This window comes from Argiope bruennichi, chromosome 2 (assembly GCF_947563725.1).
Source record: "Argiope bruennichi chromosome 2, qqArgBrue1.1, whole genome shotgun sequence".
Taxonomy (NCBI): domain Eukaryota; kingdom Metazoa; phylum Arthropoda; class Arachnida; order Araneae; family Araneidae; genus Argiope; species Argiope bruennichi.
Genome location: NC_079152.1, coordinates 43,243,432 through 43,267,946, shown reverse-complemented (window position 1 = coordinate 43,267,946; position 24,515 = coordinate 43,243,432). Strand labels below are relative to the sequence as shown.

General features: G+C 31.1%; 1 protein-coding gene across 1 annotated transcript in view; it reads right to left on the bottom strand.

Annotated features, from left to right (window-relative positions):
• LOC129961646 (Kv channel-interacting protein 4-like) overlaps positions 1-24,515 on the bottom strand; it is a 287,185-nt gene that overhangs the window by 139,286 nt on the left and 123,384 nt on the right. Inside the window, exon 3 of the mRNA XM_056075172.1 lies at positions 9,281-9,351. Coding sequence (XP_055931147.1) covers positions 9,281-9,351 — 71 coding nt within the window. The remainder of the gene's footprint in view (positions 1-9,280; positions 9,352-24,515) is intronic.

The following is a 24,515-nucleotide window of genomic DNA, read 5'->3' as shown; positions in this document are numbered from 1 at the left end:
ACGCTTATGAAATTTGTAACTATTCGGGAAAAAAGGGAATGCTTTATTTTGTAATAATTTTTTAATGCATTTGTCAATAATTAATATTTTCGTTATTGTAATGCGTTTGAAATATAACGAGCGTAACTCCGATTATTATTTTTCAATTTATCTGCTATTTTATAATGTATTAATTGATTATATGAGCAATTACTTGAACATCAATTACAAAATTGATTTATGTTAGAGATGATCAGGGAAAAGTTAATTTTAGCAAAACTAGATTGATGTGCTAGGTTAATCGCACAAAGTAATAGTTTTCTTAAATGTGATTCAATTTCAATAAAAGATCTACCAAAGTAATTTGAAACTGTGAAGAACATTTATCATTACAAAGAAGAGTTTAATATGGATTTATAATTTTAATACATTTACCATCAAACAAGGTTATTATTAAGTTGCTGGTAGCAGGGCCGAGGACCATTCAAACTTGAATTCCAATATCCTATCATTTGCCAAAATGGCACTGCCATAATACAACTTGTATGGTGAGCTGAGTTGTGATCGCTGACGGTTAACTGACAGATATTGGTGCGGAGCAAAATCCTGCGGTAACGAATGGGTCTGCGATGTCGAATAACATGGCGACATGCGATAGTAAGGAACGTATAATTAATTTGGTGAATACTACAAGATTAATAGAATCGACGTTATTTAAATCGCATACACATAATATACTTTGGCATCACAAATTTAGCAATAAAATGCTCTGTAGTGATCATGCCTGTTTCTATTCATTTGAACAGCCTTTAGAATATATAGATAAGTGCGGTGATCAAAAAGTATCTTTAATGTTTCACTTTAAATATATCTTTAGAAGTTATCTTCTGCAAACTTTCATCAAACATTTTTAAGACTTCCATAAGCATCTGGCAACAATTAGGAATTTGTTTCATTTTATCGTCTGCAAATAAATTTGTTTTTAAAGAAATAAGAATTTTTGGTTTATGAATTTTCCAAATGACAAAGCAGTTTTTGGATGACAAATATTCGAAATATTGCAAAAAAAAACTTTTAAAGAGTATTCCTGATTTAAAAACCAGCGGGAATGGTCTCTCCAAAACTTTCTCGCATACTCTCTAATAAAAGCCTTATCCCAGAGAACGTCATGCATGACGTTGACGTACAGTAGATAGGAAATATTAACCGTTGACATAAATTTAGCCTTTTAATGAATCTATTGTGATATTCTTCTAAGGGCTTCAGAGGTTAATTCCTGGAATGCAGTTAATATTTTCTGAATATCGAATTTGAGTGTCAGACGCGTTTTTTCCTGCCGAATGATACACGAGTTCTGCTTGCTATCGCAAAATCACATTTGATACGTTTATTACAAAATAGCAAATTTTAGTCACTGCGTTTTTGAGCTATCGGGTTTACATATTCTTGAAAGTACAGACCGATAGGCTGTCAACCCCTTTTTGGATTTGATTGAAAATTCAATAGTTTTATACACTAAAAACTATATTTCTTTGTACCGAATTTTATCTAATTCTCTTCTTTTTGCAGTGATAATGCTCGCTTGTTCTCGGCCAACCGGACAGTCAGACTTCCTCTGAATGGATTTTGTTCAAAATTAAATAGAAATCGACTAATTTGGAGCAAAGACAGATTACTAAGTTTCACACAAATATGGAACTGTATTTGTCACAGACTTAATGTCAAAAATGTATTTTTCGATCTGTGAGAAACATAAAAGCTTGTGATTCGCCAGTTTCGAGTTTGAGTTTTTGCCGATTATAATAATTTCTCTATACTTCGTCTGTCAGAAAGTAAAAAGAGTGTTTGAAGGGAATAAAATAAGTGAAAAAGATCGAAAATCCGTCATAGATGTACTCGGTGTTGACTGAACGAGTTCCTAAATAAAAGGAGTCAAAAATAAGACTATGAATGACTGAATCAGGCATTTCTCACCAAGATAATATCTCTTTACATAGTGTAATTTTTATTCATTAATCTTTCACTAGAATTATCAAATACGGTTCCAAAAATTTCGTTATTTATGGTATAGTACCTTGTGACGTTTTTATTTCCACGATTGAAATTACTTCTTCGTGTACACTATTTCTGAGTCCATCTGAGGAAAGAAAACTCATTCCAAATTCAAAGGAATTTCACAAAAACAACTTTAAGCCTTATTTTGATAATTAAACAAAAACGTTGACAGAAGTGCACTGGGGTTGGAAGAGATTATTTTATAGGAGATGCACTAAATTGACAAATAAATTGATATCGTTTGTTTCATGCGTTTTCTAAATATAATGACCCTTCGGTATTAAAAAAAATCTAAATATAATATCCATTCTATTATATTTAGATTTAATTTTTAATTAGAAAAATGCATATTTCGATTTTTTTTCTGTGAATATCTTTTTACCGGTCTCATTAATCTAAAAATAGTGTACAATTTTTTTTGCAATGTTGCTTATTATTCTAAAGACTGTAGTTTGTCGTGAAGATATCATAAAAACATTGAAATTGAATTATACTCTATTTGGTGATCTCTTTTATTTTATATTAGTTGTTATGGACTATTCGTTCATCAATCGAAATGTCACGGAAATTGATTAGTATATTGGTTCACATATCAACTTTTTTTATAAGGCCATGATAACCTTAAAAATGGTACGACATCACTTTTAAGGTAGGATATCATTTTTTCTTATATGTAATGATAGGAAACCATTTTTTAAGTAACTTTTACATTTACTATGAATGATGGAATTAAAATTTAAAATAGTAGTTCCTCTAAAAGATGAAAATGACTTTTATATTTTTGATTTATTTTATAATGAATTGTTAATTTTGATTCCTAAAAGCCATGCTGTAAAATTTTTTAAACTGTTAGTGAATTTTTTAACATTAAGAAAATAAAGTTTTTATTAGTTTTATATCTGACGTCCGTACCATTTGAAAAACAAGATGTCGTCGGATTTCATTCCCTTTTTTATATAACACGTCTTTAGTATCTGCTGAAACTTTTTTACAAAGGTAATAAATAAATTTGGCAGACGCATTAAAGGATTAAAAATCATGGATTTCTAAAATAGTAAAAATTTTACAAAGTACATAGAAAATCCATTCTTGCTTCAAGTGATTTTTGCGATCGATTGTTTCAAATAAGAAAAATTATGCATGCTCACGCCTCAAAGATATCTTTCTATTATAAACAAAGAAATTTTGCAAAAATGTCTCCTAAAATAATCACATGAAATGATCCCAAATTATATTTACTATCAAGAAATGTATATATTCCTTATAGTTGAGTAGCTAGTATTACACCGATACTTAATTTTAACCGGAACCAGTTCAGGGTTAATAAAAATCATAAATCTGAAATAACTGTCAAATGGTTCATTCTCTGGAATTTGGCTTTTGAAATTGCTCTGTCTTTGCAGATATGAAAGCCAGGTGCTCGAAGTATCGCATATTGAATTTTACAGGCGACTTCAAGTCTATTCCACCCCTGTTGAAGAGCATATGGTCAATAATATTTCAACACTTTTTATTCATCGATGCGAGTTCGTGAATATTACAAAGAGAGGAGGATGAAACAGCGCAGCTTGTAAATCAATGACGGGTGCGGTTTGAAGAGGAAGCAGATGTTAAATAATATCATGTTGAAATGAATCGTAAGCGAGAGAAAATGTTATTTTAAAAATTATGTTTGAAACGCATCGAAACACTGAGGAAAATCCCAAATATATATGTTCCTGTAAATGTGATTAATATGGTGATTATGTATAATTACCAAATCATAAGCACCACTAAATCTATTGGTGATTTTGAATAATCACCATTGTCGATTACGAAGTAAATCGAAATTTGATCAAATCGAACTAATTTGGATCTAATTGAATTTACTAAATACTAATAATATTTCGTTAATGAAATATTTTTGTGGAATGAAGATCATTATGAACCATGAAACCATGCATTGGAAGCAAGAGAATCCATGTTTTCAGGAACATTTCACACAAAACACGAAAAACAAGACATTAACGCGCGCACCTTAATAGAACAGCATCTCATTATTTACAATCGGAATGCATTATGGGATGCGGATCTAATCAAGCATCGCCATCTATTATCTAAAAGAGAAGATAGAGTAATGCAACTGCTACAATACTAAAGGGGGAAAAAAACAAATAAACAAGAATGATACGCTTTTTAGAGGGACTTGGGGGTGGGGGAGAAAAATCTATTTGATCATTCGAAAAATTTTAATGTTCTTATATCTTAAAATCTACTAACGCTTTAATGACAGAATCTGAAAAACGCTCTTCGATTGCGCTTCAAATCTCTGTGACCTAGTGGTAAGATCGTGATCTTAAGGCTCTAAACCTCCAGATTCGAAACCCGATTTCGCTATATGTTTGAATATTAGAAGCTCTTAATTATTTTGACTTCAATGGCAGTTCAAAAATATCGATCAAATCAATCCGAAAGTAAAAGGGACATCATTATCACATCTGAAGAAATATAAAAATTCTTCTGGGTTTTTTTAATTAAATTTTTAAAATTAAATGGAAAATTATTGATTAATAATGAAAACTCGACTTAATATTCATACGTTATAAACTAATTAATTAATTTTTACGAATAATTGTTTACTTGAGATATATTTCCCAAATCTAACGTTTTACAAAATATTACTTGTACAGTGTACAAAATTTTATCAGAGTCTAATTTTTCTATGATTTGCTTCCATTTTCTACTTTTAATCATTATATTAATAAACTGGTAGATTGTCGGCCTCCTGGCATAGGGGTAGTGCGTCTTCCCAGTGATCTGGGCGTCCTGGGTTCGAGTCCGGGGTCGGGCATGGTTGTTCTTCTGTTCTATCTGTGAGATGTGCGAATGTGCCTCCCTGTAAAAAGGGGTTGTGCAAACGAATGTGATGCGTGAGTAGTTAAGATGTACTCTTGGCCCTAGTTGGCGCTACTAAAAACAAGAGACGCTCCCTTGGCTTAAAATCGTTGACTTCATCAGCGAGCTTGTCCATTGCAAGTGCCAATAGAAACAACACAGGTAGATTGGTCTCCATGAAATTTTCTTGCATCCTCCTTGAGAAATGAATTGTCTCCTCTCCTCTTCGTATAAAAATTAACTCTGGATTGCCGTGAACGCCATTAGTACTTAAATTTTCATGCCCATGAGAATTTTAGGATTTGTATTGCATGAAAACAGCGTTTGTATTTTGGAATATTTTTTTCTCTACATTGAAATAAATTTGGTAAAAAAAGTAGAATTTTAGTATATACAGTTTTAATAATATCACGCATTGTGCGGTTTTGAGTTATATTTACATGCATTAGATTGCATACACCGATATAAAGTTCACTCTTTTATGGATTTGATTCAGATTATATTGCAGATTTACTATTTAAATGCTAAAACTGTGTTCGAAATTTTATCTATCTAAATCTTAAGGTTTTAAAATGCAGTTATATTCTTTATATTTTGACAACCAAATGCTCTTCTTTTAATTAGATTATGTTCATAATTTGAAATAAATACACAAATTTTGTAGAAAGAAGGCAACATAATAAATTTTGTCTGCCTGGTTAAAATGATTTTTAAGTTGTCGTATTATATATATAAATAAAGATTACAATACCCTTTCCCCTCTTGCTTCCGCCCCCCCCCCAAGAAATTATTTTTCAACACAGGATGGCCTGAAACATGGCGATTCGTCAAAATCTCGAGTTTAATTTATTTTACTATTACAGTACTTTATATACTTCATATATAAAAAGTAAACAGATTAGAGCTTCTCCCACCATGCTAAAGCGTTCGGGGTGATTTGAAGATCAAACTGCCGTGACAGCATAATCAGACATAAATATAAGCTCAAATGGCTCCTAATACGGGGCGGCTTATATGCCCTCGCCCAGGAAATGATTATGACTCGACATTTTTATTGGAGGCAATTCAGCCCAAAATCATTTCTGTACAAATCAGGAGAGCGAAAACCTGCTTATTTTTATTACAACTTCTCTGAAAATGACTATAATACCATACGATCGTATCTGCTGTCCTCCCCTCGTTGTTCATATATGGGGGGGGGAGAAAAGACCAAATTCCATATTCCATGAGATATATCATTCTTCATGTTTGAAACAAAAAGAATCACCTGAAATTACCTTTGTTTATATAATGATTGCAATACTATGCAATGGAGCTGTTTTCGACACTGTTGCTTCAAACCTACATTAATTCATTTGATTTTGCTATACAAAGCTCTGCTTAAAATATACATGCGCAGTTAATTCAACACCGTCATTCGCTTTATCAAAGGAAGGGCGAATAGTTTAAATTAAGGCCGTGTGCTTCTCGCAACATTACTCAGATCAGTGACAATATTCAAATTCACTTTGGATCCCAATTAAATTGATGCAGATTACCATCTTTACAGAATGTGAAGTCGAATTTCTGCATAGTTTAAATCTCTCCAAAATCCGTAATTGATCCTCAGAAATCCGGCAGCATTCAGTAGTCGATTGCGTTATAAGCTGAACCGAACATGAATTTGAGAGACATGTCCTGACAAATATAATAGGAATCACGATATGTTACTACCTACGAGATATTCGACTAATAATAGAAAAGGATTTCCTATTCACTCATACACTTTCATTTAAACTGAAATGGTTCTTGATTGTAAAGATGGAATTTTAGGATAGAACTTTCTGAATAACTGGAGCTTTCAATTTTATGCGCAATTATTAAAAGCACCATTTCCATGATATTATAATATTTTAATTAAGTATATTAGGGCTTAATTATCAGTTAATCTTTATTTAGTTAAAATTTCAATCAATAAGAATGGTATTACCTGGTATAGAAAATGAATGAAAATCATTTTGCAGATTCTTTTTAATGCAATAATTTCTAAACTAAAGATTAAAAAATTAGAAAAAAAATTAAATTAAAAAAGTATTCCTTTCTATCACACCAATAAAAATATTTTTTTAAAAATTGCCTTTACTAATTTTATTTATATTTGTATATATATCAGATCATTAATTTAGAAATAGAAGACAAAAATGTTCTATTTAAATGTTTTTCAGGATTTCTTCTTCCCTGATATTTTTTTGCATTCTCCGTGCAATGTATAGTTTTCTGTATTTTCTAAGACTATCAGCATGATAATGTATCGACATATAAAACCAGAATACAAAAATCTTATTTCCAACTTTTCAGTATTTCTTCTCACCTGATATTCTATCGCGTTCTATGTGCATTGTTTCATTTTCAGTATTTCTTCATGAATGTTAACATGACTATTTTATCGACATATGAAACCAGAATATAAAGATATCCTACTTTCCTACTTTTCAGCGTTTCTTCTCTCCAGATAGCTTTTCGCATTCTATATGTATTGTTGCATTTTTCTGTATTTTCTTCGAGAATGTTAGCGTGGCTATTTTATCGACATATGAAATCAGAATACAAGAATCCTCATTTCCAGCTTTACAATATTTCTTCTCCCCTGATATTTTTTCTCATTCTCCTTGCATTGTTTCATTTTCTGTATTTTCTTATTTAGAGAGTGTTATCGACATATGAAACCAGAATACAAAGATATCCTACTTTACTGCTTTTCAGTGTTTCTTCTTCCCAGATAATTTTTCGCATTCCATGTGCATTGTTTAGTTTTCAGTATTTTCTTCATGAATTTAGCACAACTATTTTATTGCTATATAACCTAGAATACAAAGATATCCTACTTTCCAGCATTTCAGTACTTCTTCTTCCCTGATACTTTTACGCATTCTACGTGCATTGTTTAGTTTTCAGTGTTTTCCTCATGAATGTTAGTGCAGCTATTTTATCGACATATGAAACCAGAATACAAATATATCCTACTTTCCTGCTTTTCAGTATTTCTTTAGCCCTGATATTTTTTTCGCATTTTACATGCATTGTTTATTTTTCTGTATTTTCTTCAAGTGCCTGGATATTTTATAGATATATAAACCAGAATGCAAAGATATCCTGCTTTTCAGTATTTTTTTCTTTCCTGATATATTTTAGCATTCTACGTGCATTGTTTTGTTTTCTGTATTTTCTTCAATAGGTGTTTATTAGTTATTTTATCAGTAAATGTATTTTAGTGCACCGTTCCTATGTAGAGCTTTTGGTAAGCTTCTCCAGGAGTTTATTTTATATTGCTTTAAGAGCAGCGATAATTTTTTTGAATCTGAAAACCGATTAACAAGAAGAGAAAATTCATATATATATATGTCTTAAAATGGAAGTTTTTGCCTTGCGTGAATATTAACTCCTTAAATCCCGCCCCATACCTCCCTTCATGCCGGGACAGCATAAATGCTTCGAATTATCGCAGTTTTAAACTTGTAATTAAAAATTAAGTTTTTAATTTATTTGAACCTAATTAACATTGTAATTAATTGGAAATATTAGATGAAATACATAAATATTTCAAATGAGATATCGAATGTATGTTGAATCTACACATGAAGTAGCAAGTGTCATATAATTAAGTAACATAAAAAAGATTAAGCAATTGAAGAGTTATAGCAAATAGTAATTGCAAGTATGATGAAGATCTTGCAAGTCTTCTAGGAGTTTTTGGAAAAATGCTTTCATTCTCAATTGTTTTTTGTTAAATTTCATATTTTTTTGTGTTTGTAAGGATGAAATTTTGAAATTGATTACCAAAGCACGTCATCAGTTTGTTGTTTAATACAATTATGAGTTATCGATAACTATACATCATTTTTTTTCTGCCCTTGAAGTTTCAGTTGTTAGTTGACCAATGAGATGAATTAAAATTTGATTCCCTACAAGATGCACCACCTGGCGGTGTATTTGAAAAATTTAATATCACGATTCCATAATAATTATATAATGAATTATAAATTAAAATTAAAAGAATTAATATAAAAAACTGCTTCATAATACACTGATGAGAGCATGAATTCTTAAGCTATTTTTGTTAAATTTAATTATCTGTAATAAAGCTAAATTTAAAGCAGAAAATTTTTTATTTCAAAAAATACGTAATGATTCTTCTAAAAAACTGGATGTAAAATAAAGTGGATATGTGCAGAAAATATTTTTGTAGATATCCAGATTCTTCTGGAAAGACCCTGAAAATATGAGGCAGGAAATTCTTTTTTCATAGAAAAGCATATTTTTTGGGCTAATGAGAACTTTTATCGGCAGCCAACTAATCTTTCTTTTAATCTAACATAAGAAGTGTATATCTTACTTTAAATGTGATGGCTCCATTTTTGTTCTGATCGAAAGTTCTGAAGACGTAATGGGCATAAAGGCTGGCATCTGTAAAAGAAAAAAACAAAACTTTCTTTCAGACTTTTTCATAAAGAACTGTAATCGATTAAAGGAACATTCAGTTTTTCTCAGTTCAATAATATATGTAAAAGAACAGTAATGTAATTTGGTTAAAATAAACAAAACAAAAATTCAATAAATCTGTTTGAAAATACAATAGCTAAAACTGTTTCATTTTGAATGTGTTGTCTACTATCTTTAACATATTAACTTTGTAATTAAATTATATTCAATTCATTTTGCATTGAAAAATTTCGTCATATCCTGTTAACAGGTTAATACAAAAATAAGCATTTTAAAATATCGATAGAATACCATTATTAAAATGAGATCAAAGAGTTCCAAATTTAATTTATTTCACTCAGAATTTATAGCTTTTTACTCCTTATAAAAATAATAATCCATTTACTTTGCCCATATTAGCAATTAGATAAAATTATTATATAACTCATTTATTAATATGAACAAAGTTTAAGAAAATCTAATTAATTTTCATAATGGCAACACATTATTAATTACATAATTGTACCTCAATCATTAATTACACAACAGAATTATTGCATATTATCTTTATATAAATGGCATTTTCACTACATTTAGAAATCTAAGTTAATAATAATTTAATAAGAAAATAAAAATATGTCATTTTATTGAAAAAAATGAAAGTTATAATTTCAAAAACTCTAAACGCAAAAACGATGCAACTGAAATAAATATTAAATTTATCTTAAAAAATTCAAGGGATTATTATTCAATGGGTAACTGTTTTTCTGAATCAAAACATTTCATCTACGAGTTTAAAAATTTCATTTTCAATATATTAGTCCTATACTGTAAAAGAATATTAAGTTAATTATCAAAAGGATTAGAAAAATATTTACAACAAAACTTTCATTTTTACTCATATATCCTTTTTAATAAATAAGAAATGGAAATTAAAATTGAACATAGATATGAAGACCTCTAATTTTAATTTTTAAGAGGATTTCATTTCTGATCTTTTTTATAAAACACAAAAATGTAATAACCTTATTATGAATATCTTTATGAAATTCCTGTTATGCTAAACTTATTTATTTTTATACTAAACAATAAAGGGTTTACTTTCTGAAATACAAAAATATCAATGAACTAGTTAATAACCACTCTTGTCTATTATTTCCATTAGACTAAGTCAAAATCTCAAAATAGATAGGCAGATTCAATTTGGCTTTGTAAAATTTTTGCCAAAACAAGACTGAAAAACTAAAATAGTTACAGAAGATATTTTGATGAAGCCTGTTTCCTTTCTCGGCATTCAGTGTTGTGAAAATCTTCAAGCAAGTAATCCTGTTTCACTTGTATTTAGTTTAGAGATTTTGTTGAAATCAGATAAAACGTGATATATGAGTTTTCCCTCAAAGGCAATCTCCTTTGTCACGCCTTAACTAAAGGTTTTAGCGATTTTCTGTCTAACTTGGCTCATTTCATGTTTGTAAAGATAGAATTTAATAATCACTTTTCAATCACTTCTTTAAATTCTGGAGCCATAAAATTTTGGATACTTGTATGTTTTTGATGAAAGTATACATTTAAAGCATTTTTAGTGCTTCGTTATTTATTAATCGTTTTATTAAATTAATTATTGATTTCATTCATGTGGCGACATCTGGTAGGAAACACGAAAAAGAATAAATTTCAAGATTTAAGAATTGAATTATAAATTCAGAACAAAAATTACAAAATAATTAAAATAAAATTATTTCCACTTTATTAGTAAAAATGTATTTATATGGAGTACTTTGTTAAGAACTTAATTCAATTTTTACTTTCTAGTGAACGAAGTAAAATGTTTTCTTAGTAAAAAAAAAATCTATCTAGAGGTTTTTCTACGATTATTTTCTTGTGTGTCTGATTGTGAAAACGATAATTAGGAAACGAAACAAGCAAAATAAATGAAATTCAATTTCCGGTTTCGACAACGAAATTGTAGATCTCTTTTAAATTTTAGATAAATTCAGCCAAAGAGGTTTCTCTTTCTCTCTCTCTCTCTCTCTCTCACCCCCAGTCTGTTTGCTGTTTGCATGTAAACCCAATAAATTAAAAACAATAAAAAATAAATCAGATAAGGCATATAATTTTATTTAAAGAATTTCGATTTGTATAATTTCGGTTTTATATCTGCCTGCATTGAAAGAAAGTTTTGCAATTATATTTGTCTATATGTTTATTGATTTTTCTGTATGCACAGTAATTCAAAAACACATTACACTAGTCTTTGAATCGATTTAATTTTCTTTCTCATATATAAACCAATTGCAATTTCTAGTGAATTTTAAACTAAATATGCTTGAAAGAATATCTGTCCATCCGAGAAAATATAAACAGCATAACTTAAACTTGCAACTAGCTCCACTGATAAACTTTGGAATGTATTTTTATACATTTATTTGTATATTTGTATCAAGTTTAAATCTTTCAATGGTGGGTATCCGCCTATTAATGCACATAGGAATATAATAACTTAAAAAACGCATAAAATTACATAAATGAAATTCTGTTCTTGATTTTTAGTATTTAATCTAAGTCTATCAAAAGGATATGTACTTCTTGAACCCCCAGGATGTAGCTCCTATACGGTTAATTACTGATATAGGTGAACTGTATTAAAAAGGGGGGAATGCAACCAATTGCAAAGATGCATATAAATGACAAAAATTATTATATATAAATTGGCAATAATTATATATAAATTGGCAATAATAATAAAAAGGAAAAAAATGGACATCTCCTTCAAATGCAATAATAAGTAAATATGACAACGAGCAATTTGAATAACATGTAGCATTGCAAAATGCAATATGATTTTCTTCTTTAAACCTTTGCGGTTTATTGATTTTAATTAGAACGCTTGTTAATGAATTTGAAAATCTACCCAAGATTATAAGTATACTAATTGGCCGGGGTTGAATTTAAAAAACATTTAGAAAGAACATCTATAAATAAGTCAATGAAATATGTCCAATGGTATTAGAATGTGAACTTGTTCAACCAAAATGTGCCCAGTGATACTGGACAATGATCTGTCAAACCAAAATGTTATGTCCCGTGATACTGGAGAGTGACATATTCATCCAAAATGTGATGTCCAATGATACTGGATAGTAACCAGTTCCACCAAAATGTAATGTTCATTGATACTGGACAATGGCCAATTCAACCCAAAATGTGATGTCCAGTGATACTGGAGAATAATCTGTCAACCCAAAATGTGATTCCAGTGATACTGGAGAATAACCTGTCAAACCAAAATGTTACGTCCCGTGTTACTGGAGAGTGACATATTCACCCAAAATGTGATGTCCAATAATACTGGATAGTAACCAGTTCCACCAAAATGTGATGTTCATTGATACTGGACAATGACCAATTCAACCCAAAATGTTATGTCCCATGATACTGGAGAATAACCTGTCAAAGCAAAATTTTATGTCTGTAATACTGGAGAATAGCCTGTCAAAACAAAATTTTATGTCTGTGATACTGGAGAATAACCTGTCAAACCAAAATATTATTATGCACATGATACTGGAGAATAACCTGCCAAACCAAAATGTTATGACCCGTGATAATGGAAAGTGACATATTCATCCAAAATGTGATGTCCAATGATACTGGATAATAACCAGTTCAACCAAAATGTGATTTTCATTGATACTGGACAGTGGCCAGTTCAACCAAAATGTGATGTCCAGTGATATTGTACATTGACCTGTTTAACCAAAATGTGATGTCCAGTGATATTGTACATTGACCTGTTTAACCAAAATGTGATATCCCATGATACTGATCAGTTATTAGTTTAACTGAAATGTGATGTCCAGTGATACTGAACAGTGAACCGAAAAGGATTAAGTTACGAAATGCTCCATATTGAAAAACTCCAAAACTTAAATATATGATAAAATAGAGAGGAGTTCATTCTTAGTGATTTTAAATGAATGAGCAATTAAAGAAGGATACTGTGATTGATCCATCAATGGATAATACAATTCGAACAAGTTAGATTTCGTAAATATGCGAGATGCTTTTACTTACAAACTCAAACACATGAGCTTGCCAACATCTCAGTATTAATGTATATAAATATTTTGACAAAATACATGCATTAAAATATTTTACCAAGATCCATGTGTTAAAATATTTTGCCAAAGTACACGCATTGAAATATTTTAATACATGCATTAAAAATAAATAATTGTATTAAATATAATAAAATATTTTACTAAAATAATCCTTTTTTTTTATTTTCTCTCATATGGAGTGTACAAAAGGAAAATATTATAATCGTCAAAAAATTCCATCTCTAGACGAATCTGCATGTTTCAGACTTTTATGAATTCGCAAAAGACATTTTGGAAATTATGTGTCTTTGAATAAAATAACTCAAAAAAGCTTCGTTCTAGATTGATCAAGTTTGATAAATGATTATATTTCAGAGGAAGCATGGCTGGGTCTCGGATTATAAGTTTATGATAATTACCAAGCGAAGTGATCTAAATAGATAAAAATAGATACACATATTTAACATCTAAAGTGTTGATTTGTATCTAATTTTTAACCAACTGAACCAAGGAGTTGACTTTCTATTGGTTTGTACTTTCACAAGCATGCAAACGCGATAACTCAAAAATGCAGTGACTTACATGCATGAAATCTGGTGTGTCATTTTGTGATTATAATTATTGTACTCTATCAAATTTTGGTCTCAAATGATCGAATAGAAGGTATCCAAAAAATCCCAGTGATTACAATAATTATAATCACAAAATGACAGCACAATATACAGTACAATAATTATAATCACAAAATGACACACCAGATTTCATGCAGTGACTTACATGCATGAAATCTGGTGTGTCATTTTGTGATTAGAATTATTGTACTCTATCAAATTTTGGTCTCAAATGATCGAATAGAAGGTATCCAAAAAAATCCCAGTGATTACAATAATTACAGTACAATAATTATAATCACAAAATGACAGCACAATATATAGTACAATAATTATAATCACAAAATGAAACACCAGATTTCATGCAGTGACTTACATGCATGAAATCTGGTGTGTCATTTTGTGATTATAATTATTGTACTGTATCAAATTTTGGTCTCAAATGATCGAATAGAAGGTATCCAAAAAAATTCCAGCGATTAATTGTCAAAGAAAATCACAAAGATGGCACTCTAATAAGTTCTTTTGAACCTATTGGCATAAGATTAATAATAATTGATAAGCAAGTGTACTTATAGAGAATAGACAAGAGTCGATCGGTTTGGTTTAGCAAGGGATCTCAAGCATATTATTACAGATGTATTCTGACAAGAATAATTTCCCAATATAAAGCCTGCTATTCAGGGTAATCGGCTTTATCCCATATTCTGCGACTGACAACTAAAGGAAGTTAGTTCATACATTCCGAAAAATAGAATAAGCAAGAGATAAAAATAAAAAAATAAACAGTTTCCTTACAGACCCCCCCCCCTCCTTCCGGCGGAATAATGCCCTCGCTTTCGCAATGCCAGCTGACACTCCAACCGATGATTTCGGACCAATCAGAGAACGCGTTTCAATGAAGGCAAGTATCTGCATGTAGTAAGTGTGTTTTATAAACAATATTGTATACAGAATATTAATCTTCGCTTACTATCTATCTATTTCTTATAGAATTAGAAAATTTCTAATATTTAAATTTGCAACGAAGTGAAAGTAAAAAACGATTTTTTTAAAAAAATAGCGTGAATTGGAATTAACTAATTAACTGCTGAATTTATTTTTTAAAGTCCGTCAAGTACCCTTTTGTAAAGTCAAGTGATGAAGCATATACATGTCGAATGCAGTATAAACGGTTTGCATATTAAATTTTACAAAACATTATAATAAAGCGAACAAGATTTCGTTTTTAAAGAAATAAAGAATTACATTACCAAAAATTAAAAATACTAAAATAATGATTGGATTGACTTGCATACAAGTCGAATGCACTTAACTTGTTAAGTATATCAGGTGTCCTTATCAAGTATCCTTATACTGAGTTGAAATAATAATAAATATCTCTAAAAGCATGTGTCATATAACAGCTAGTAACAGGGTAACACGACTTATTGCAAAAAAAAAAAATCATATAATTTTTTGTGATATTATATTATTCATTATTTTAGAATATTATATAATATTGCGAATATTCTTTCATAGGAAACAATACATGTGTACTACTAGGTTTAGAAAGTATAAATTCATAGATTAAAAATTTTTAGACTGTTGGTCTAAAGCTTAGTTCAGAAATATTTGTTCAGTGGTGGAGATAGTGAGTTAATGCTAGATTGTAATTTCAATCGATATCTATGAAGTTTTTTTCGCGCTGCATGAGTGTGTCAACATTAATGATAATAATCATATCACTACTTTTTTTGTGTATTCTACAGAATATTAACCTTTCATAGAATAATCAACATTTCAAAAATTTAACTGAGGTGTTAACAAATTAGTAAAAGTAGCAAATTTCATAATATAAATTGTAACATTTTTTCATGCATTAAAATAGTAATATCTTATACTAATAACCAGGGAAATTATCAGTACCAATTAATTGCTATGATTATTACAAGACATTTCCATTGACTTAGAGAATAGTCACAAATGACTACTCAAACTTGCTTTGTAGGCACACGAAAAATACTGATTGACCGGACCGCCGCGATAGCATTGGTGGGAACTAGATTCATGAGTCCTAAGTGCAATCACCGGCCACAGTATAATTTCTCTCATAGGAGGCATGTCCCGTCATCTGTAAGGGTCCGATTCACCCACAGGCAGACTAGGTGATTTCCTAGAACTGTTAGACTGAGAAGGAGCCGTAAGCAGAGAGTTTAAAAAAATTTATTTACCTAGTTGCCAGATAAATAATATTTTTTTTTAAATACAAACACTAGGAATTGTAGAGGGCCGCGGGGGCCTGGTGGTAAGGTCTCGGCTCTTGAGCCGTAGGATTTCAGGTTCGAGACCCGATTCCACCGAAGAACCGTCGTGTAAGAGGGTCTGTTGCACATTAAATCCGTCAAGGCCAAACGTCCTCCCGCTGGTGTGGCGTGCTGTGGAGAGGGGGTGCCAACTCAGGTGTCGTCCTCGTCATCTGACCGCGGTTCAAAATTACGAGGTCCGTCCCAAAATAGCCCTAGTGTTGCTTAAAATGGAACTTTAATATAACTAACTAATTAGGAATTGTAGAAAAGTATTAACATTTTATCGTGTAATTGCCGAGCTTCTTATATGCCTCATTACATTCACTTAATTATTAGAATATTTATAAGCGTCATACTTCTGCTTCGATAAAATTGTATGCAAATGTGGATGCTGGCCAGTTTGAAGCATGAATAGATAATTAAAAACAAATATATTTGCATAAGTAAAATGGAAAAAAATGCTAACTTAAAAGGTTAAAAATGTGTTGCATTATAAAATTAAAACCTCCTGTTTATTAAAATAGTAGTCTCAAAATATTCTTTATGTAACAATGCGAAATACTTCAATCCGCAGCTGGCCATGTTCTTTCATCAATTTACAGAATCCGAAAACCTATTTATTTCAGAAATGGTAAGGAGCAGCAAGAGTTTCGACTCGTTTTTAGAGTTTTAAAGGTATTTGTGATTTTACGAATAACTAATTTCTGAATAAAGACCCGTTCTAAATCATGAAATTTCATGAATAAGACTTACACAATGTGAGTTTCTTAACATTAAAATTAATTTTTATTAATTACAAATTGAGGGAATAGAAAGATCAATATTTTTAAAATGGAATTTCTTAAACTGTGTGTTCCATTGCTGACAAGAGACATGTGCAATTTGGAATACCTATTTCACCATTATGACACATTGCATTGGGTACATTTTCATAAGAAGACCTCCAAGTCCTTTAAAAATATAATGAAATGCTTTTCTCTTTCCAATTTGAATGGGATGCATTTAAAAACAATTTACATGTAAATCCTTAAAGATGAATTTTGAATGTAGCATTCCTTTCTCAATAAAATGGTTGATAAAAATCGGCTTTTTTTCTGCTTCTGCTGGGAAAAAAAATGTTCTTATTCCTTTTCCCAGCTCAACATTTCTGAAAATGTTCTTAAATTTTTTATGATTCTTTTTATTTATTTGCTAATTATTTTCATATCGAATTAGAGTTATATCATTTATTGAGTAATTGATTAGAATTCTTATATGATATATTTGTAAATTTCCATATAATTATTCCATGTATATCTATATGTTAATTTTTATTTTAAAAGTAAAAATAAAAATCCTTTTCATTATTTTTCCTCATTTAATAATTTCATGCCCTGATTTTTAATCTGTATCATTCATGTACAAAATTATATAGTTTTAAGCTAGTATCTAAGCTTATTAAATTTTTACATATAAATGTACTTTTTATCACTTCATTCTAAGCTTTATTCGATATAAATTGTATAAACTCAACCAGCAACAGGAAAAATAATATTATTGTCAAAAACGAATAAAACCTTCGTTAAATTTACTAGAGTACACATTTTTACTTCAGACATCGAAGAATTATTCTTTTATTACTGTGCAAGGTACACGTTAATTTTCAAAGACGAACTTTGGTTTTATTTTCCTCATTTGATTTTCTCTCAATACCCATTTCTGAACTCCTTCATCTTTCTAAACGAATTTTAGCTGTCAAATAAACCAAGAATTCCCGAACCAAAGATGTTAGCAAACACTAATATTTCAAAGGTTTCAAGAACTGAGGATAAATTGAATCTAGTCCTTTAATTGCTTCTCGCGTCCTACTTCTCTAATGACAGCACATCATCCTGCTCACATTACACTGTCTTTATAGATTTTAAAGCGAAAGACAGCCATGCCATGTAAAGCCCATACAGGCATCCACTTGAGAAATGGGCTTTCGGTTAGGAGGATATTGTCCTGTCGAACATTTTCTTAACGCTTCAGGAGAACCTCGTCGTCCCAGGATAATCCAGGAATCGGGTAGCTAATCCTTTCAAATGAGGTATTGTTGAAGGAACATCTGGAGTCGAAGGTATCCCTAGACGGATCAATATAGGGAATTCGTTAAAGTAGAAACTTCAGCGGTATTTTATTATGTAACTGATTTTACAGGAAGAATATGAGTTCGTTGAAAATTGCAGAAGCTTTTCATATTCATGAAGCTAATTTTGCATGGCGAACCATCTTCTTTCTCCTGCAATGGATGTATGTAATCTAATTTAGAGCAGAATCCATTAATTTGAACGTATTTTAAATGAATACTGCATTGCGTACATTCTTTGGAAAGCAGAAACCTTGAAATTATCGATGGATATTTCCTTTAATAGAAGAAATATAAATTTATCAATAGATATTTTTTTTTCAGCAGAAGAAATTTTTTTTTATGAAAACAGTAAATTTATTATTTAATAAAATTAATTATTTCATACTGAAATGTTTAAAATAAATAAACAGTTTATATTTTTAAAAATTAAAAATAAAAAAAAAGATTTTTTCCAATTTTTTTTCTTTAATTTACAAATATTATGGTTCGATTTTATGCATATTTATATGAACAATAAGAGCCTTTTTTTAGTTTAATTTCCTTATGAACACGTACATAGAAGCATATGCATTGGAAATATGTTCACACAAAATTTTAATTGTGAATTCCTGATTTTTTTTTTTGTGCATTAAATTCTTCTAAATTTAGATACACACGAGAAAGTTGAACGCAACATTTTGTTGCGGCTTCCATAAATTTTAACATAGAAGTACAGACTACCAAAAAGCAGAAAAATGTGCATTATTACAATTATAATTAAATTATATTTACAGTTACAATTATAAATCGCAATTATTATTATAATTAAATTATATTTATATTACAAATGAATGCCTTTTTAAGGCCACCAATTAAAATTACATATCAAAACATATTAAAAACAATTTTGATAAACAAAATCTAATAAGAGCTTTAGAGAGAAAACATTTAATTCTGTGACAAAATCCTTTTGAAAGGCCGACTCCATCACAAATAAAAACAACTATTTAATATAATGAATCGTCCAACTTTTATTAAATATCGGAATGTTCAGAAGACATTAATGATTAGATTACAGTGAAAGGTTGAAAATAATTCTCTAATGAGAAAATATGTCGTGTTCATAGATTCACGTTCTAAGTAAACAACATGTACAAGATCAAATTACGTGTTGACTTTTAGAAGACGATGCCTTTAATGGCCACCTATATGTAAAGTAAAAAGCAAATGTCAACAACTACTCTAATGCGCTCATAAAGTGGTTTAGTGGATCAACGAACCTGGTATTTTAAGACATGTATTCTGAAGTTAATTATTAATCAAAACTTATTCTACTGTAAACACTTAACAGAGGTGGATGCAGGCATTGTTAGACCATAAACAGTGCACTTTGTGAGGCTCCCATCTTTATAATTAATAATTTTTCATTTCAACATATTTTAACTTAATAAACATATTTTTAGGTTAAATTTTATTTTAATAACTTGGTATAATTGTACTTATTTATCACTCTAGGTTAATGGGATATCCATTTTCACTCAGTATTATTTAATCATATGCTACTGAATACTAAATACTGCATTAAGTCAATGGAATGAAATGGTCTGATATCAGACTTATACTTGACATAAACCTCATTTTATTCTTGTATGTAAAAATTCATAGGATTCGTAGTTTTAGAAATTTATTTGTTTGACAACTGTACAGGTAGTTATCAAAGTAATGGAAACACCTGTGAATAAAAGTGACATTTTTGAATGCGTTTCGTTAGCATTAAAATATAATAATAGCCACCAGTTTTTATTTTTATAAATAGCAATGTTTATATTCTGGTAGTATGTGTTAGCTTTATTGAAGTTCTGTAACTTTTGGATATTTTTCAAAACCTTAAAATTTCAGACCTCTTAGATCTTCAAAGAAGCCAAATTGTAGGAACCCGTCTAGGTGGAACAAGTGTGACCGTAACATCCCAACTTTTCGGCTTTTCTAGAGGTACGGTGTTTAAGGTAATGACAGCGTATGCACAGCGTTGCAAGACAAGCTCGGAAAAGCAAAATAGTGGGCGGAAAGATAAGCCCAGTGAAAGAGACCGACGGGTATTGAAGCGGATTGTAATTTCTAAAAAGCGAACAACTGCAGCAAAAGTGACCGCAGAGATAAATACCCATCTGGATTCTCCAATGTCAGTGATTACAGTTAAAAAGTACCTTCATAAACAGAACTTTTATGGCTGAGCAGCAATTTCCAATCAACTTGTCACAGATGTTAATGGTAAACGTCGTCTATAATGGTGTCACACTCACAAAACCTGGTAGATTGATAAGGGGAAGAAAGTAATATGGTCTGACAAATTGACTTCACTTTTCCCAAAAACAGGACGAGTGCACGCTTGGAGGATACCTGCACAAGCGTATGATCGTGATTGACTCCTTCCAACTGTCAAGCATGGAAGTGGATCGGGCTTGATATGGGCAGCTATGCCGTGGTATTCTGCTGGACCAATTAACCCTGAAAGGACGGATCACTGGTGAGAAGTATAAAACAATTTTAGATGGCCAGGTCCATCCTATGATGCAAACTTTGTTTCCTGCAAGAGATGGAATTTTCCAGGATGATAATGCATCTATCCATGCAGCGAAACTTGTCCAGACATGGTTTGATGAATACGAGGAAGAAGTTAAACATCTCACTTGTCCCGCACAATTACCCGTCATCAATATAATTAAACCGTTAGGGTCTATTTTAGAGAGTTCATTACGGAATCGATATTCTCCACTGGCATCTTTCTCAGAACGTTCACATCTCCAGCAAGAATGATGCAATATTCCTCTAATTATTATTCAACAATTGTATGAATCGATTCCTAGGTGAATCCAAGCTGTATTACATGCCAAAGGCAGTCTTACATCATACTAATAAAGGATTCTTTATAAATCTAAGGTGTTTCCATTATTTTTATAACCACCTGTAAAACGTCTTACCTGCTGTTTGACATCAGTGTAGGCAAAACGATTGCGTCATTAGAAAATCATCTTTGACGTACATTATGTGAAATAGAAAGAAATTATTAAAGTAATTAGCATTAATGCCTTTGGTTTTTCAGTGAGTATTCCTATATCCAATGAAAATGTATACAAGAAGGCAGTGTTTGTAGTTTAGGGATACAGTTAAACATTTTTCGTCCTAAAGAATGTACATAAAAATAATGACTTTGAGATTTCTCTCGAAAGTGAAAGGTACTATTATTGACATTCTAGATTTATGAGTTTTCATATGAAATATAAATTCGTGAAATAAGAACAGATGTGTGGAAGCTTCTTGGAGTGATTTAGCTTCCATATGAAATACAAATTAGCACCGTGTTTGTGATTAAGAGAAGGGAAGGGAAGATTTCTCCGTCGAGTACAGTGAAATAGTAGTTTTAAGATTTCTCTCCCCATATGAAATACAAATTAGCACCGTGTTTGTGATTAAGAGAAGGGAAGGGAAGATTTCTCCGTCGAGTACAGTGAAATAGTAGTTTTAAGATTTCTCTCCCCAGTAAAGAACGGTGGCATAAGGAATATTACCCCTGATGAGGTTTCATATAAAACAAAAATTGATCGATGTCTAATTTTATGATTTCCCTAATTATTTTAAATATGGAGGTAACCTAGAAAATTCTTTTAAATAACCCATCACAAAATTTTTTGAAAATGGCTTGATTATATAAATAAGACCCAATAATACAATCCATCTATGTTTTTTTTTTAGAAGACGCAATAAGGGGTTTGATTATTTAAAGGATTAAAAATTTAATGAACCTGCGATGGATAGCGAATAAATGCTATTTATATATTTAGAAAATAATTTCGGAAAGTTAAGTTTTAGTATTTTTTTATTGGATGCCTATATTTCTTTCAGATTGTCAGTTAGCATTGTTCATAAACAGAAGCCATTATTCAAAATTCTCTCATTCAAAATTTCAGATCATTTCAAAAACTCTCAGATTGAATGTAGTCAAATCCATGATCAAGCCTAGACACATTCGGGCCAGTTTCTTTGAAGGGTCCTCTACGATACACTGGTCCTAGAGGTTTGAAGGTAAAGTTTTAATTTCGGGATGAATTCGAGATCTGATTCCATCAAATCCCTACAGTGCGTTATGTTCCATCTGGCTTCGAATATCAAAGGTCTTTATGCTGACGTAGGATGTGTTATCGGAAAATGAGGTGTCAGCTCAAACAACTTCCTTGCTGATTGTAATTCAAAATTGCCATTTCCATCACTCAATAAATGGGATACCTATCCGACAGCTTTATGAAATTACTGGGCACTTCTTATAAAATATATGTGCATTTATTAAGGGCTAACTGTTTGTTTCAAGCGCATAAGCATGTCATATCACTGTCTCATCGATCTGCCCGAAGGCACACGGATAAATAACTGAATGGCCGCACCGCCGCTACAGCAACACGGGAGCTGTGGTTGAGTCCTAACGGCTCTCACCGGCCACGGTACAATCCTTCCCTAAGGAAGTACGTCCTGTCATCGATGGGAGAATCCAGACCCCCACCTTTTCGTGTACCTATCAGGGTGGCGAGAACCAACCACCATTCCTGAAGCTTCTCATTCTCATTTCGAGGTGCCCCTGGGGGATAACGTATAACGATAAATAGTGATTCCAAATTCATGGTAGAAACTTCGAAGGGAGGTACAGCAAAGGATATGAATAATATTTAAACAGGAACGCCGGGTCGTAATCTATTTTTTTAGACAAATACAGGAATTATATATAATAATATCTTGTTTCAGTTGAATTGAGAGACGTCCTATGTTTATGACTAAAGAAATGGATTGCGACCTGGGTTTCCTATGTGAATATTATTCATATCACATTGTATATCCAATTTTTCCAGAGGTTTCACCATAAATTCTTATTTTGTCTGTAATGAGTTAATTGGCTTAAAAGGAACCATGTGCAGAATGTTACAAAGCGAAAATAAATTTCCTTTAGTTTAGTTATATTTACATCCCGTTTTAAAGTAACACTAGGGCTATTTTGACACCGACCTCTTAATTTTGAAACGCGGTCAAATGACGGGGCCGACACTTGAGTTGGCACCCCCTCTCTAAACTTCCGCACCACAGCAGCGGGATGACATTTGGTCCCGACTGATTTAGCGTGCACTAGACCCATTTACACGACGGTTCTTCGGTGAAATCGGGCCTCGAATTTGAAACACTCCGGTTCCGAACTCACCACTTGGCCACCGTAGCCCTCACAAAATGTAAATAAAAAAATGTGATTTCTATGCCTCTAAAAATTGAATAATCTTAAAATCAAGGGCCCCGGTGGTCTGGTGGTAAGGTCTCGGTTTCGGAAACCCGAGGGTTTCAGATCCGATCCCACCGTACAATGGTCATGTAAGCGGGTCTAATGCATGTTAAATCAGTCCTGGTCAAATTTCCTTCCACTAATGTGGTGTAGAGAGGGAGGGCCAGCTCAGATGTCAGATGTTGTCTTTGTCATCTGACCGAGGTTCAAAATCACGAGGTCTGTCTCAAAATAGTCCTAGAGTTGCTTTAAAACGGGATATTAATATAACTAAACTACAACTAAAATATTAAAATCAAAGCCAGTATAACAAATGAACTAGAAACAGTTCGCCTATTAAGTCAAACCCAAATTTTACAAGATTTAAAACAAAATTTAGAGCTGGTCTTGATGCAAACCAAAACAGATGTAAGCTTCATGAAGCAATATCTCAAGTTACTCAGAATTATCTTTATATCGTTGAAAGGTTAATTGAAACTTAATCATTTTCTTTCATAAGATGCTAAAATTCAGAACACTTCAAAGCTAATTGAATTACATTTTTTTTTTAAATTCTTCCGAAATTGTTACTAATTAATTTTTTCTGCCTCAAAAATTAGCTTTTCAGATTTGTTGAGCACGAAAACTCCTTTAACTCTCGAGCACAGTTTTTTATACTCTCGATCCCAACGACCGAATGAATCTCTTAAAAGCGACAGACGGAAATTCAATTAATTGCATCACTTGATTAATTACATTTACATT